General features: G+C 43.0%; 2 protein-coding genes across 3 annotated transcripts; both read left to right on the plus strand.

Moving 5' to 3' along the window:
• Positions 1–549: 549 nt before the first annotated feature.
• LOC125893298 (transmembrane protein 200B) lies at positions 550–9,518 on the plus strand. Its single transcript, XM_049583883.1, has 2 exons — positions 550–2,101; positions 2,735–9,518. The coding sequence occupies exon 2, from the start codon at positions 2,749–2,751 to the stop codon at positions 3,541–3,543; it is 795 nt and encodes a 264-aa protein (XP_049439840.1). The 5' UTR covers positions 550–2,101; positions 2,735–2,748; the 3' UTR covers positions 3,544–9,518.
• LOC125893299 (sperm acrosome membrane-associated protein 4-like) lies at positions 7,186–12,718 on the plus strand. 2 transcript variants are annotated; one of them, XM_049583884.1, is made up of 3 exons: positions 7,186–7,280; positions 11,925–12,089; positions 12,187–12,718. In XM_049583884.1, exons 1-3 carry the CDS (start codon positions 7,226–7,228, stop codon positions 12,414–12,416), a joined length of 450 nt encoding a protein of 149 aa, XP_049439841.1. In that variant the 5' UTR covers positions 7,186–7,225; the 3' UTR covers positions 12,417–12,718. The 2 variants fall into 2 exon arrangements, with proteins under 2 accessions (XP_049439841.1, XP_049439842.1); XM_049583885.1 differs by lacking the exon at positions 7,186–7,280 and adding an exon at positions 10,669–11,738 and having other exon boundaries at positions 12,187–12,470.
• Positions 12,719–12,740: the final 22 nt, after the last annotated feature.

The following is a 12,740-nucleotide window of genomic DNA, read 5'->3' on the forward strand; positions in this document are numbered from 1 at the left end:
AAGACGCAGAGATGTCGTCTTTTTTCATTCCACACATTCTTCTTCTCTTGTCAAAACTGCATTAACTGCAATGCAATGCAACCGTAGTTGCGTAACGCAGCCTCGAGCCACGTGCCTCAGGCAGAGATGAAAAGCGGGCTACAGTCCAAGGTCTGGTGAGCTCCCCTCTTTCTAACTCCCCATCCACAAATCCTTTTCACTGTCAAACTTGTAGTCTTCAGGCCCAACAGCACTGACTCTACTAAGTGACACCACTCTATGTAATTTAGCAGGCGTCATCATGCAGTTCCCTCTGGAGCAAACAGCAACCTCCAGGGCTAAAAAATGCAGAAGTGCCAAAAAATACAGTTCCTTGAAAGGCCCCTTGAGGCTGGCTCTAGAGGCGAGTCAATCCCCATAGACACTCATGTTAAAATGCTCAACTTTACAGCAGAAATAAACATGTTTACAGCCTGGTACAAGAAATGGTTTCAGTCTCTAGCCAATTTCAATAATCATGACAACTGTAGAGGGGATGGATTTTTATATAACTCACCCAGTAACATCTGACTAAGGCTTACAGTGTTGCATGTTTGGGCTGTGGCTGATTTGAGGCTACCAAGATGACAGCGTTGGTTAGGCCTAAATAAGTCTCATTCAGCATTTGGTTGTACTAAAAAACCCGCTAAGGAGTCTGTGTTCTGTTTTTTCTGGTAAATACAATTTGTTTTAATTTTTTTTAAGCCTTTTTTTTCTAGAAAAAGTTAGCATTAGCATAATCACAGTTAACCGTGGCTGTAAATGTACCATGCGAACAAAGCTAGTTGGTTTGGGTTAGCACTACACTCTTGTCCAAATGTGGTCACTGCTGGCTCCAAAAATCCAAGATGGCAACAGCTAAAATGCAGAATTCGAGACTTCAAAAAACAGATCTATAAAGAGAACTGGATACAGTGTTGGAGGTGTGCCCCTGTTCATTCCTATAAAAGGTGCTCAGTGGCGTATGGAGCCAAAAAAGCCCAATGTATGCAGTATAAAAATTACCTAGATCTTTCATATTGTGAGGCCCATAGAGCAAGCACACTAGAGACGTATGGCAGCCGAGCACAACTGAGCGGCTAACTTCCATAATAGCCCTCTGTAAACATGACTGACTGTGTAATGTGCGACTCGTCTGGACTTTCAAAATGCTATTGGACTGAGACATTCAAAAACAAGTGCTCCACTATTTACAACGTCTCCATCACAATGTAAGTCTATGGGGAAAAGTATTTTGGGGCCCAATGGCACCTCGTGACCAACAAGACCAGTGAAGTTCCACTTTTGGCCACTATGTAAAATTGGCTTGACAGCCCTGCGCTGTTACTTGACTCTTGCTTCAAAATGGCAGTCAACAAACCAGTGGGTGACGTCATGGTGGCTACGTCCATTATCTTTTACAGCCTGTGCTCTGGAGCCACAAAAGGCTTTTTACAACGTTTTTTTTATTTTCCACTGATGCAGTGTTACTCCCCGAGACTTTGAACTGACTTTAAAATCCGCGTTCCCCCTTTAAGCAAAATTCAAGCATCTGCTAAGTGATTTTCAGACCATGCAGAACTGAATGAAATCATATTTGCTGTCTGAAAATAAACCTGCACATTATGTGTTTGAAAGTATTAATAAAAATGTCAAGTGTATTGTTGTCAAGGAGATAAATAGATGGCTGGTGATCACTAAGAATAACTGGGCTCACCGTGGGACTGGCCTGGACCAGCCACAGATTCCCACGACCCCTCCTCTACACACACACACACACACACACACAAATCAAAACACAGGCAGGCTGCAGAGGCGCACAAGCAGCGAGGACACGGAGAGGCAGAGCGGCTTTGCACCACTTTTAGTTAGATTGGTATTTACTATAAAAGCTTCATTTCAGGCTCCGCAGTGCTCGCTGTTGAGCTGCACACTGACTCACACAGTCAAGAAACGCATAAAAACCCGTCTTCATGTGAGGAGGAATACGGTGAAAGTCTGGATTTAACACACGCAGGAGTGGGAGGAATAACGCAACTCAGGGGTATTTGTCTTGATGATGCCGAGGAGCCAGTTTCTGCTTCGGATTTGCGTCCAAAACAAGGCAAGTACTCAATCTGATTATACATGGACTGCGTTAAAGTAACCGGACAGTGAACTGCGGTGAATTACTGTGGGCAGCAACAGTGCTGTAGCGCAACGTGAATCAAAATATACCATGAAAGATGCATGCGTAAAAGCACTCAAAAAACTGCATTTATCACCAACGTGTGCGTCCTGTTGAATCGCCCGTTGTGTTCACTCGCTCCGGGGGGAATGAAATCATGAGTTCAGTTGGAGCAATAACCGTAGTAATGGGACTGTTTTCATGACTGCAGTGAGACTGTGAAGTGAAATCACAAGGTCTTGAAAGGGGTCACTTGTATTTATTCCCATGATGATGAGTGAGCGGTTTGATAGCAGTTCAGTCCGGGTTCAGGGAAGCTGCTGCAGGGTAGAGTAGAGAGACTGGAGAGAGTCTCTGTGTGGCTCCACAGAGACACTGGAGGAGCTGCAGAGAGGTTGGCATCTCATTAACTCTGCCACATGTCTTATTAAAGCAGCTATTTCCTGTTGTGTGCAATGCAGAGCAAACTATCTTCTCTCCAACACCCCCAGCGCTCTCCCTCTGGTGCTGCATGCAACACTTGGTTACTTAATTCTTGTATTTCTGCTTTCCCGTCTTCTCTCTGTCCAGTGTGAAGCCAGAGGATGACAGAAGCCAGTCCTGTCTGCAGCCCCGCCTCCTCCCACTCCTCCCAGTCATCACCCGCTTGCCTCCCAACATGCAGGAGACACCTGAAGAAAGGCAAAGCCCTCAAGACCAAGCTGCACCTGAGCTCTGCGCCAGGTGTGTGGCTGCTGTTGGGTGTAATGGTGGTTTTGGTGGGGATGGCTGTTGCAGTGGCCGGCTACGTATCTGCAGCACCAAAGCCAGTCGTGGGCAGCCGAGGTAAGACCCACATTGATAGGATGAAGCTGGCCGGGCCCGCGGTCATGGGAGTGGGCCTGTTCATCTTCATCTGTGCTGCCACACTGCTGTACGAGAACCGGGATCTGGAAGTCCTCAGGCGAGATGACCTTGAGGATCTGAAAGGAGGAGACGGCTGGGAGGATTCGCAAGATCAGCCCAGCTTCAGCTGTCAGGAGCAGTGGGAGCATAAAGATAGAGAGCAGGGATCCTGGGCGGCTCCGACCCACACACTCCCCCTCTCAAACCAGAACTGTGATCCTCCACTTCCTTCACCTCACAGGAACACGCACAACACCAGCAGCAGGCCATCGTCGCCGCCGCCTCCTACGGATGCAGGAGGTAGAGATGGAGAGGAGGAGGAGGAGGAGGAGAAGGAGGGAAGATCAACCCTGCTGGCCCGAGTTCTGCACCACCAGGAGCCAACTCCTCACCCTCCCTCCCCCTGCCCGTCCATCTCTCACTCCGTCTACTCAGACTCTTGCAACTCCAGTGAAATTAACTTCAACATACGAACAGGCATTCCTCAACAGTGAACCCCCCGCTGGTTCAACTTGTCTCATAAAATATGCATGATGAGATTCATCTGGAAGTTTCACGTGCAGACACACACTTAAGACAAGACTATGCATTCCTCAATAAACAAGTGAAATGTTTGTTGGTATGTTTTAGTGCCTCCGAGTGGCGCAGTGGCTCTGAGTCACTGTCTGTGAAGGGTGTTTTTGTCCTACATCGTTCTCTGACTCACCCACGTTTGAAAGATTGGAGCTACGCCGTCTGATGTCAACTCGCCATCTTGTTGTCTTTGAACTCAACCATGCCCCAAATCCCTAAAGCCACTGCTTGTTTGACCATATTTGGACCTGAGGAGGATTGCTGAAAACTTATTTGGGTGCCGTACTGAGAGATGGACGCTCACTCCTCTCTCTTACACACACACACATGCAGAGGTGCAGGGTCTACATTTCCTTTGCTGGAGAGCTTTGTTAAGAGGATGAGCCAGATTAGGTTTGAAATGAGTCTCTATCTAATCTCACACATACTGTAATCTACTCTTTATCTGAGGAAATTGTGTCTCGCTATAAACAAGAGAAGCACACGAGGCCACACTCCTCTCACTCGACACCTACAGCCACGCTATAAATACCAGCTGCTGCTTTGTACACATGCGAGCGTGGACTCCAGTTTTCACTGTAATTCAACATTTTTTTTTAAATCACACTGTCAGCTGCTCAGTTTTATTCTTTTCTCGAGTGTGATGAAGCGAGATCTTAAAGAATTTCAATCAGATGGTGGAAAGAAAGAAAAGAGCATTGACTGACCAAAAAAAAAGCAAAATCTGGTGAGGCTGTTCTGAGTTATTCCTGACGCAGCTTAGCTGAGAAAGCGCTCCTATGAGTCGCTTTCTCTCCCACCATCCCGACCTTTCATCTCCTCTCACTTCATCATCCGATTCCTACGCTTTATTCAAACACCCCGTCCTCCATCTCAATCCCTGGCTTCCGCAAAACAGAGCAAAACAATGCAGAGTAAAATGTTACCGGGTCCAATTAAGCTAAAGCGAGCATGTTTGAGAGGTAAAGGGGGTAGGATTTTAATTATCGCCAGCATTTTCTCCTCCAGCCTCTAATTACACAGGGGATCAGTCTGAAAGTTTTTATAGGTGCTTTAGCACCGCAGAGTATTTCCTTGTTGTTCAGGCCCATGCTGGGATCCTGCCATCCAGATGACGACCGAGACTGAAGTGTACAGTAATTTCCAGCTGCACATTTTACTCACTTAAACGAGCACTCATCTCACTCTCACGCACACGTACATACATTATGCTGTTTTAAGATGCTGAATGTATATTTCAGTAGCAGGTCGACAGGGAGATGTGTCTGATTTTTCACTGAATCATGCAACAAGCTGCAAGCAGCCTCCTTCACACTTACTGCTCAGAAAAGCAGCTCTCTCCTTGCTCTCACACGTACACGAGTCCTTCTGGCTGTGAGAGATGCTCTGATGTATTTACATTCAGACAGAACGATGCTGAATGTTAGAGCGGCGACCAAAGATTAGTGCTGATTAATCTGCGGATTATTTTCAAGATTATTGTCAAATCTTTTTGTCTGCAATAAATTGCCAGTTTATGAGGTACAGCCAGTTTGAACTAATGCAGTCTAAATCAACAGTCAGTGTACCGAAGCTGGAAACAGCCGTGCTTGCCATTACCTGGAGAAAGAAAACAAAGCGTGTGTTAATCTGTGTCTATTCTGGATAAAAACAAAAGGTAGATTTCTCAAGATAACCAGATAATTCATCAGGAGAAAACCACTTTTTCTCGAGACCAAAAAAAGACAGCTCACTTTCAAATCTATAGAGATAAATTATCTCGTTATCTGCCTTTTGTTTTTTTGAGAATCTACATAATTTAACTCGTTATCATGAGAAAACGAGCTCATGACTCATGACTTCAAGATAACTGCATTGTCCGAACAGCCAAAATCTTAAGAGTTTACTTTTAGATCAAAGCAAGAAATCTTTATTTTTCATTTCCATTGCTAAAAAAAAATATTCAAATGATTAATTAGCCATCCGTTTCAGCTCTGTCTGTAGCAGGTAGCTTTTTTCTCATGACAAAGTGTTACTCTGTCGATTTTCGAGAAAACAAAAGACAGATTTCTCGAGATAACGAGAAATTTTATAATTAGAAAACACCTTTTTTCTCAAGATCTCACTTCTCCCGTGATCTTGAGAAGATAAAAGTCATTTTCTTAAGACAAATTATCTCGTTAACTTGAGAAATTGGCTTTTTGTTTTCCCAAGAATAGAGAATTAACCTGCTATGATGAGAAAACAAGCTTTGTTATCTCGAAATCGGGAGTTAATTATTCGGGAGGGCATTAACTGCATTAAAGAAATAATTGCAAACAAGGCTCTTGGATTCGACTGTGTGGTCATTTTGCAGGCTGCAGTTTGTAGTTGACAGTGTTTCTATTATGTTGTCCATCCCATTTATATCAGTGAAGGTAGGCTAAAAAACATAAACACCATCACCACAAACAGCAGCCTACAAAATAATTATAAAGTTGTCAAAAAAATAGCGAAAAATGTCATCACAAGTCTTTAAATTGCTTCAAACTGATTGTTTTTTCCAGTCAAAAACTCAAAGGTACCGATATTGTTCCTTAAGAAATCACTCAAATGATTAATCAACTAATCATTTCAGCTCTGTCAGCACCAGGAACAGATTTACTCCTGTGTCATGTTAATGTACAGGCCTTGTTTGTTCTACCAGGCATCGATCCTGATGTTGAGATTAAATTCAGATGTAAAACCCCTTTGAATCTGACTCCAAACTGACCAGAGGGGATTTCAGGATCTCTACACGTGCAGCTGCAGCACTGCAGACAGACAGAATACAAGAAACCTTTGAGGGTCCTCATGTGTGCATCAGTGAGTGTGAGTGTGCCAGAGTGTTGTTACATAATTCAGCGCCGCACGTTCTTTTTTGCTGCATCGGGAATGTAACTGAATCGAATCCCCTCCTCTGTGAGATGAATGTGTTTGTCGATACATATCTAAGCAGATGGACGGGAGGCTGTAAGCTGCTTAACCCTGCGCTGACTCAGGACACAAGCAATTTCTCTGTTCCTTAAGAGAGAGAGGAGCTATGATCAACAATTTTTGGTATAAAAGATGTGTGTGACTGAGGATAAGGAAGATGCCAGTTTAAAGAAGTGTGTGTGTGGTTTTTTAACGTACATGCTTAACCTGTTACAGCAGGAAGTGGGATTCAGTTAAGAAGTCTTTGTAATAAAAGTGAGACGCATCAGCTGTATGGAGATATGTTTCCACCACTAAGGAGTTTTAACCTTTGTCCACATCTGGCATTCAGTATTTCATAAAAACAGAGGGATAAACTTTGAGGTTTTATATGTAACATTCACAGTGTATCCTCTGTTAAAACAAGCTAATAAACCAAATGACATTTTTCTGGCATTTAAGGAGACATAAAATCTCTCTGGTGGCCACATTCCACCGCTCCTGAGTTTTCTAATTTGCAGCTTTCCCTTGAAACCTTGTGTTGTTTGATCATCTTCAGCCTCTGAGCAGCTGTGATCAGTGCACGATAAACAGCAGGTGTATTCCTGATCTAATCCAATTTTAGCTCTGCTATCGGCTCTCCTCAGCAGTCCACATGGTGCAGTCAATGGAAGAAGGATCCCGCTCACAATGAAGGGACTAATATTGTGTGTTTTGGCCATTGTGATGCTCACACCTGCTCGAGGTAAGATGACGTAGTGCCTCTGGTCACAGTAGGTGTAGTTAAACATCGTCTTCTGTTCTTCGACAATTTCACGACTAAAACTTTAACGTTTTACCCTGTAAAGAGTGATTAGATAATGAATAATTTACTTAATTAATGTTGATATCAAATTATTAGCCTTCTTGATTTGTGAAATATCAACAACTCCCACTTTAATTTAATGAATTAGAGCTGCAACTACCAATCATTATGGATTAATCTGCACATCCTATTCTTCATTATTATCATTTGATCAATAGGCTACGATAAAACTTTATTTATCTCGAGGGAAACTGATGTGCAGCAGCTGTGCAAATGTAAAAGTCTAAGATAACAACAAGGTGCAATAAATATATATAAGTCCATCCCAGTTCCCAGAATCCAAGGTGACATCTTTTAATATCTAGTTTTGCCTAAAACTCCAAACTATTCGATTTATTGCGATGTACGACAACAAAAAAAGTTGAGAAGCTGCAGGGATCATCAAAATTTGGGGGTAAAAACACTCAAAAGATAGTTATTATCAGAATAGTTGTTGCTACATTTTTTGTCGATCGACTAATCAATCAGGCATCACAGCTCTGCAATAATTCCTAACTTCATGCAGGTTATAATATTCAGCTTTTGTTAAAACAGTTTTTGGTGGCTGCTGTTTAATCTACCCTCATCGATATAAATTGGGTGAAGAAAATATTACAACTACACAAATGTCCACAACACCTCTCTTACAAACTGAGCATGATGACATGATCACGATGAGAGAATTTATTGCAAGATGGTTGCATAAGACTGCACTGGTTAGGTTTACCTAATAAACTGGCGACTGAGTACAAATTTAGTCAGCCTGCGCTCTCCTCACAATGAACCCCACCTCACTACTCTTTTGTCTGCTCGTTCCACTAAGCCATCACTAGCTAACGAGATGAGAGGGGATAAGGATTGTGACTCTCACTGAGACTCATTTTATGGCCCCGAGGAGGGGATTAGTCCTTTTCCAGCAACAGCAGCAGCCTGTAGCAACACTGAAGCCAACCTTTTGGCAACTGGATATACTCTGACAGTGACCTCTATAGAGCTAAATCTCACACAACGATGCGCTGACATCCAAAACTACCTGGGTAATCAGGTTTTTGTATCCAAATATGCTGTCCGTACAGTTATTTGAATATATAATGGCACACTTAATATGAGCTTAAAATGAAGAGTCGAACTTTAAGGGGATTTACAGCCACATTTGATGAACAGTTAGAAAACTTTCTGCTCAGTCACGTACTTCCCACTGCCAATAAGTCACTTACTTTAGGAAAAAGCCTCTCTGCACTTCAAGAGCTAATGTGTGACACAAGTTTGAGGGATTGTGCAGTACAGTGTGTTAGGAATAACTAAGGATTTGTCCCACTCCTGCACTGCGTTCTGCTGCCAACTCTTTCTATTAATTCCAGTATCTGTCTGGTTAATAAAAACACGATGCTGCCCTAAGACGTGGAGCCCTCCCTGCAACACACAAGTCATCCACTCAGAGAAACAAATTCCAGACTGCTGCAGAATAAACAAAATATTTCTGAGATGCTCGAGTGCTCAGCAGAATGTGGATCATCAGTTTGGCTTGATGTCCTTCGACAGCGCTCCAACACCTTCACACTCTCAGCACCCCCTGAATAATAGACGTGTCCAACAACACATTACGTAAATGCCTCCAAATCTGAATAATTCAATGTTTTTCATCCATTAAACTGTTAATAAGTGTTCTCTGTTCTTAGCTTGATTGTCTGTGTAACGGTTTATCCTGCTGTCGCTTGCTTTTCTTGCAAAAAAAGCTTCCTAGCTCAGTGTGACTTGTCTGCTTAAAGGTATACTACGCAGGATTGTGTGATACTGTTTGCAAACAAGCTCAGCAGCAAAACTGAAAGTAAAAACCAACCCCAGATTCACTCTCTTTTGGTGTTTCGCCTCAATATATTTGTGTTTTTCTCTGCGTTGTGTCTCTTGAATGCCTGCTGCTTTCAGTCTGGTTCCTTTTTAAAGAGCCCTGACCTCACCTGAGTGCTGTGGGGGTACACGCCCATAAACGTTACAAGCAAGGAAATTAAAAAAATACTGGCAGAGGGCAGAGTCTCTGCAGATAAATACACCATAGTTTGTCATAAGTGATCATTGGATTACTTCTGTGAGTCTATTCATTGTTTTTTGGGACAATCCTGCATAATGTACCTTTACAGAAATGTCAATTCACAAAAAAAGTAGGTTAAAAAAGTTTTACCTATTATAGTCAACATAATTTTGATACTAAAGTTGATGTTTTTTTTTCAGTTATCTCGTTGTTAGACACTGTATCCTTTGGCAACATGTTCGTTCAAAATTAATACCAGTAAACCTTAACTGTGGCCACATCCACACTGAGACATTTTCCTTTTAAATTGTGTTTTAAAATGAAAACAAACTCCATACACAAAAGTGTTTCAGTACCGTTTCAGAAAAATATCTCTGTTCATGTTAAAGGGCCAGTGTGTAAAATGGGTTGAAAACAGTGACATCAGTGGTCAAATTCTAGATTGCAGGTCTCACTCGCTCACCCCTCCCGTCGGGTAAATGACGGCGGCCTCGTAGGGACAAAAAGCCTTGCGCACGAGTTTTTCAGGAGTAGGTCTATCTAGCGACGAGGTGAATGTTTATTTAGAAATCTAAGCCATGTTACGATATTGTAATGAATCCCTCACGAGCAGGAGACCAGAGGAGCGTTCGGGAAAAAGGCCCATTTATTTGAGCACTCCAGAAACTCCGGTAACACTGCAGGGGGTAAAAGACTCTGTCCCAAACTCTGACTCTTCTAGCATAACACACACACACTTCATAACTTTACACACATACTCGTTTACCATACCGAGTGGGGACCCCCCTCCCCTCTCTGCTCAATCTCCAGCCCGCACACTGACTGACAGCGTAGCTGGTAAACAGAGCTCAGCTGTTTATTTAGCCTAGCAATATCTCCGGACTATAGTAGCTGCAATGACGACTTTGAACACGATTTGGAAGAGTTTCTTGTAGCGGACACAGACCCAGAGCCATACCTGTTTGAGCTGGAGCATACAGATGAGGAACTCCATGTGTTTGATGCTGAGCGGGCGAGAAGAGAGGCTGAATGCACAGAATGGGATTCAGTGCTAACCATCGGTGGGGAGATATATCATCAGGAGGAAAAGCACCGCAGAGAGTGCATCACAAGGAGTGAAGTTGCGTCTTCTTTTCCTTGCAGATGACGGTTCGGGTTCATTCTCTCCTGTTGCGTGGTAAGTGTGGTCCATTCGCAAACTTTATAACTAAAAAAACTTTTCACTACTCTCTATCGACGAACTACTAACACTCTCTGCTGTTTCCTCCTCCTTCTTCCTTCCTTCCTTCCACTGTCTTCGTTGGTTCATTTATAGACGCGAAACGCGTTCTCTGGCTGGCTGGATTGTCCGCCCGGTCTGCCGTACATACATGGCGGTGCAAGATGGCGACCTCTCTAAACCAAGGCCCTTGCTATATATATATAAAAGTATAACTATAAGGCTATGAAAACCAAACAAATTTTATTTTATAGCGATTATACACTTGTATAAACATATACCTTCAGACTGACAATAAACCATGCCAAATATTACACACTGGCCCTTTAATGGCTCATTTGTGCTTAATGTCAGATACGTATATGGACCTGGACTGAGCTTTCTGTCCATATTCATTTTGTCCATATCTGTGCACATTTTCTGACCACTGACAATCATGTGGGCAGTGTAGCATAGTCCAAGTCAGCTATGACTGTAGGACATGACAAAGGCATTTAAAAAGTTGTGCAATTGGTAATACAGTGAGAAGAATTCTCTATCCACGTGTCCCGATGGCCTCACAAACAACCGCCTTCTACAATGCTGGCTGATACATTATCACAACCTCCTCCACTGTTGCCTTGATTGTTGTTGTTGTAAACTTTTGACTCTACCCTCGAGTGCCATCTAACAGATGCATCTATGCCAACATGAAGGACACATGGAAGTATGTGGGCTGTGACGGTCATATCTTTTGAAATGACTGTATCTATTTTCATACGTAAAAGAGAATAAATGAGCCTCAAAGCAACTGAAAACATATCACACGACCCCTCGGGCACACTGGGTATGCAGTTTATCTACTCTACTGTCTGCAGTTGGTTGCTCAGTTACAGAAAATACCACGGAGATGGCGCAAAGTAAGACCAGAGATTTCTTCGCTTGGACTGACAACAAGCTGGAACTGTTACTAAAAGTATCATGAGCAGAATGGGGTTAAGGTGGTGGAAAACAGATTGGGAATTGTTACATTGTGACATATTAGAGTGGTACCAGCAGCATTAGCCGTAACCGCAGGAAGCCACTGCAATGGGAAGGAAGTACCCCGACTAGAAGGATGTTATCATGAAAGGTATGTAGACCTAGCAGCCCTGGAGTTTTCAAACTAAAACTGGGTCAGCAGCGATTTTAAAAGTTGTAGGGGTTCCAAAACTCCAGAGTAGTGTGGACGCCAGGCTTAAACGTTATAAAGTTATAAAACAAAAATGTATTGGTGTGGATGTAGCCAATATCAAAGTGTCCTGTTTCTCTGGCTCAGGTGAGGAGAAGGAGCAACCAGAGCAGCTCATGGAGTCGATGGGATTTGAGGAAGAGGAGCTTCTAGAGTGTTTCCGTTGTGATCTTGGATTCTGGGATGCCTGCTACACAACCGAAACCAACTGCAGTGCAGGGGAGCACTGCTACACGGGCCGAGGGAAGGCAGGTGTGTTGAATAAGACTGTATTTCTACTGTTAACTAATATCTAAGCATGAGAAGTAGTGTAAAGGTTACACTGAATAACATCATCTTGTCTCCACAGCTGATACTCTGGACGTTAAGACTCTGGGTTGTGTGAAAGCAGATGAGTGCGGTGTGGAGACCACGGTGGAACTCTTCTCTAACAACACCATCTTTGTCATGACCAAACACTGCTGCGACACCCCCTTCTGCAACTCGGCACACAGACTTTCAATCGCCACACTTCTGTGTCTCACTGTGGCTGTGCTAACTACCTGGCACCTCACTGAAGCCTCAACGGGCTCACAATGAACAACCTGCATTTATTTATTTATGTTGTCAGAACAAAAAGAGAAAGACTGTGAAGTGATGCTGAAAGGACTTCAACCATATGGTGGGGAAAAAAATCACCAGCTTTGTGGAATTTTTGTACTGTGCAGCAGACTACTGAATTAGGAAACACTAATTAGATAATTATGGGATAAACATATTTAGAAAGACTTTAATTCAGCCAAGGAGCAAATCTGTTTGTACCATATTGAACAGAACTGACACTTTTGCTAAACATAAATGCCTGGAACACATGCAGTACAATAAATAAACCAGCTGAAAACATCCAATAGTGAACGAGTGAAC

This window comes from Epinephelus fuscoguttatus, linkage group LG8 (genome assembly GCF_011397635.1).
Source record: "Epinephelus fuscoguttatus linkage group LG8, E.fuscoguttatus.final_Chr_v1".
NCBI lineage: Eukaryota > Metazoa > Chordata > Actinopteri > Perciformes > Serranidae > Epinephelus > Epinephelus fuscoguttatus.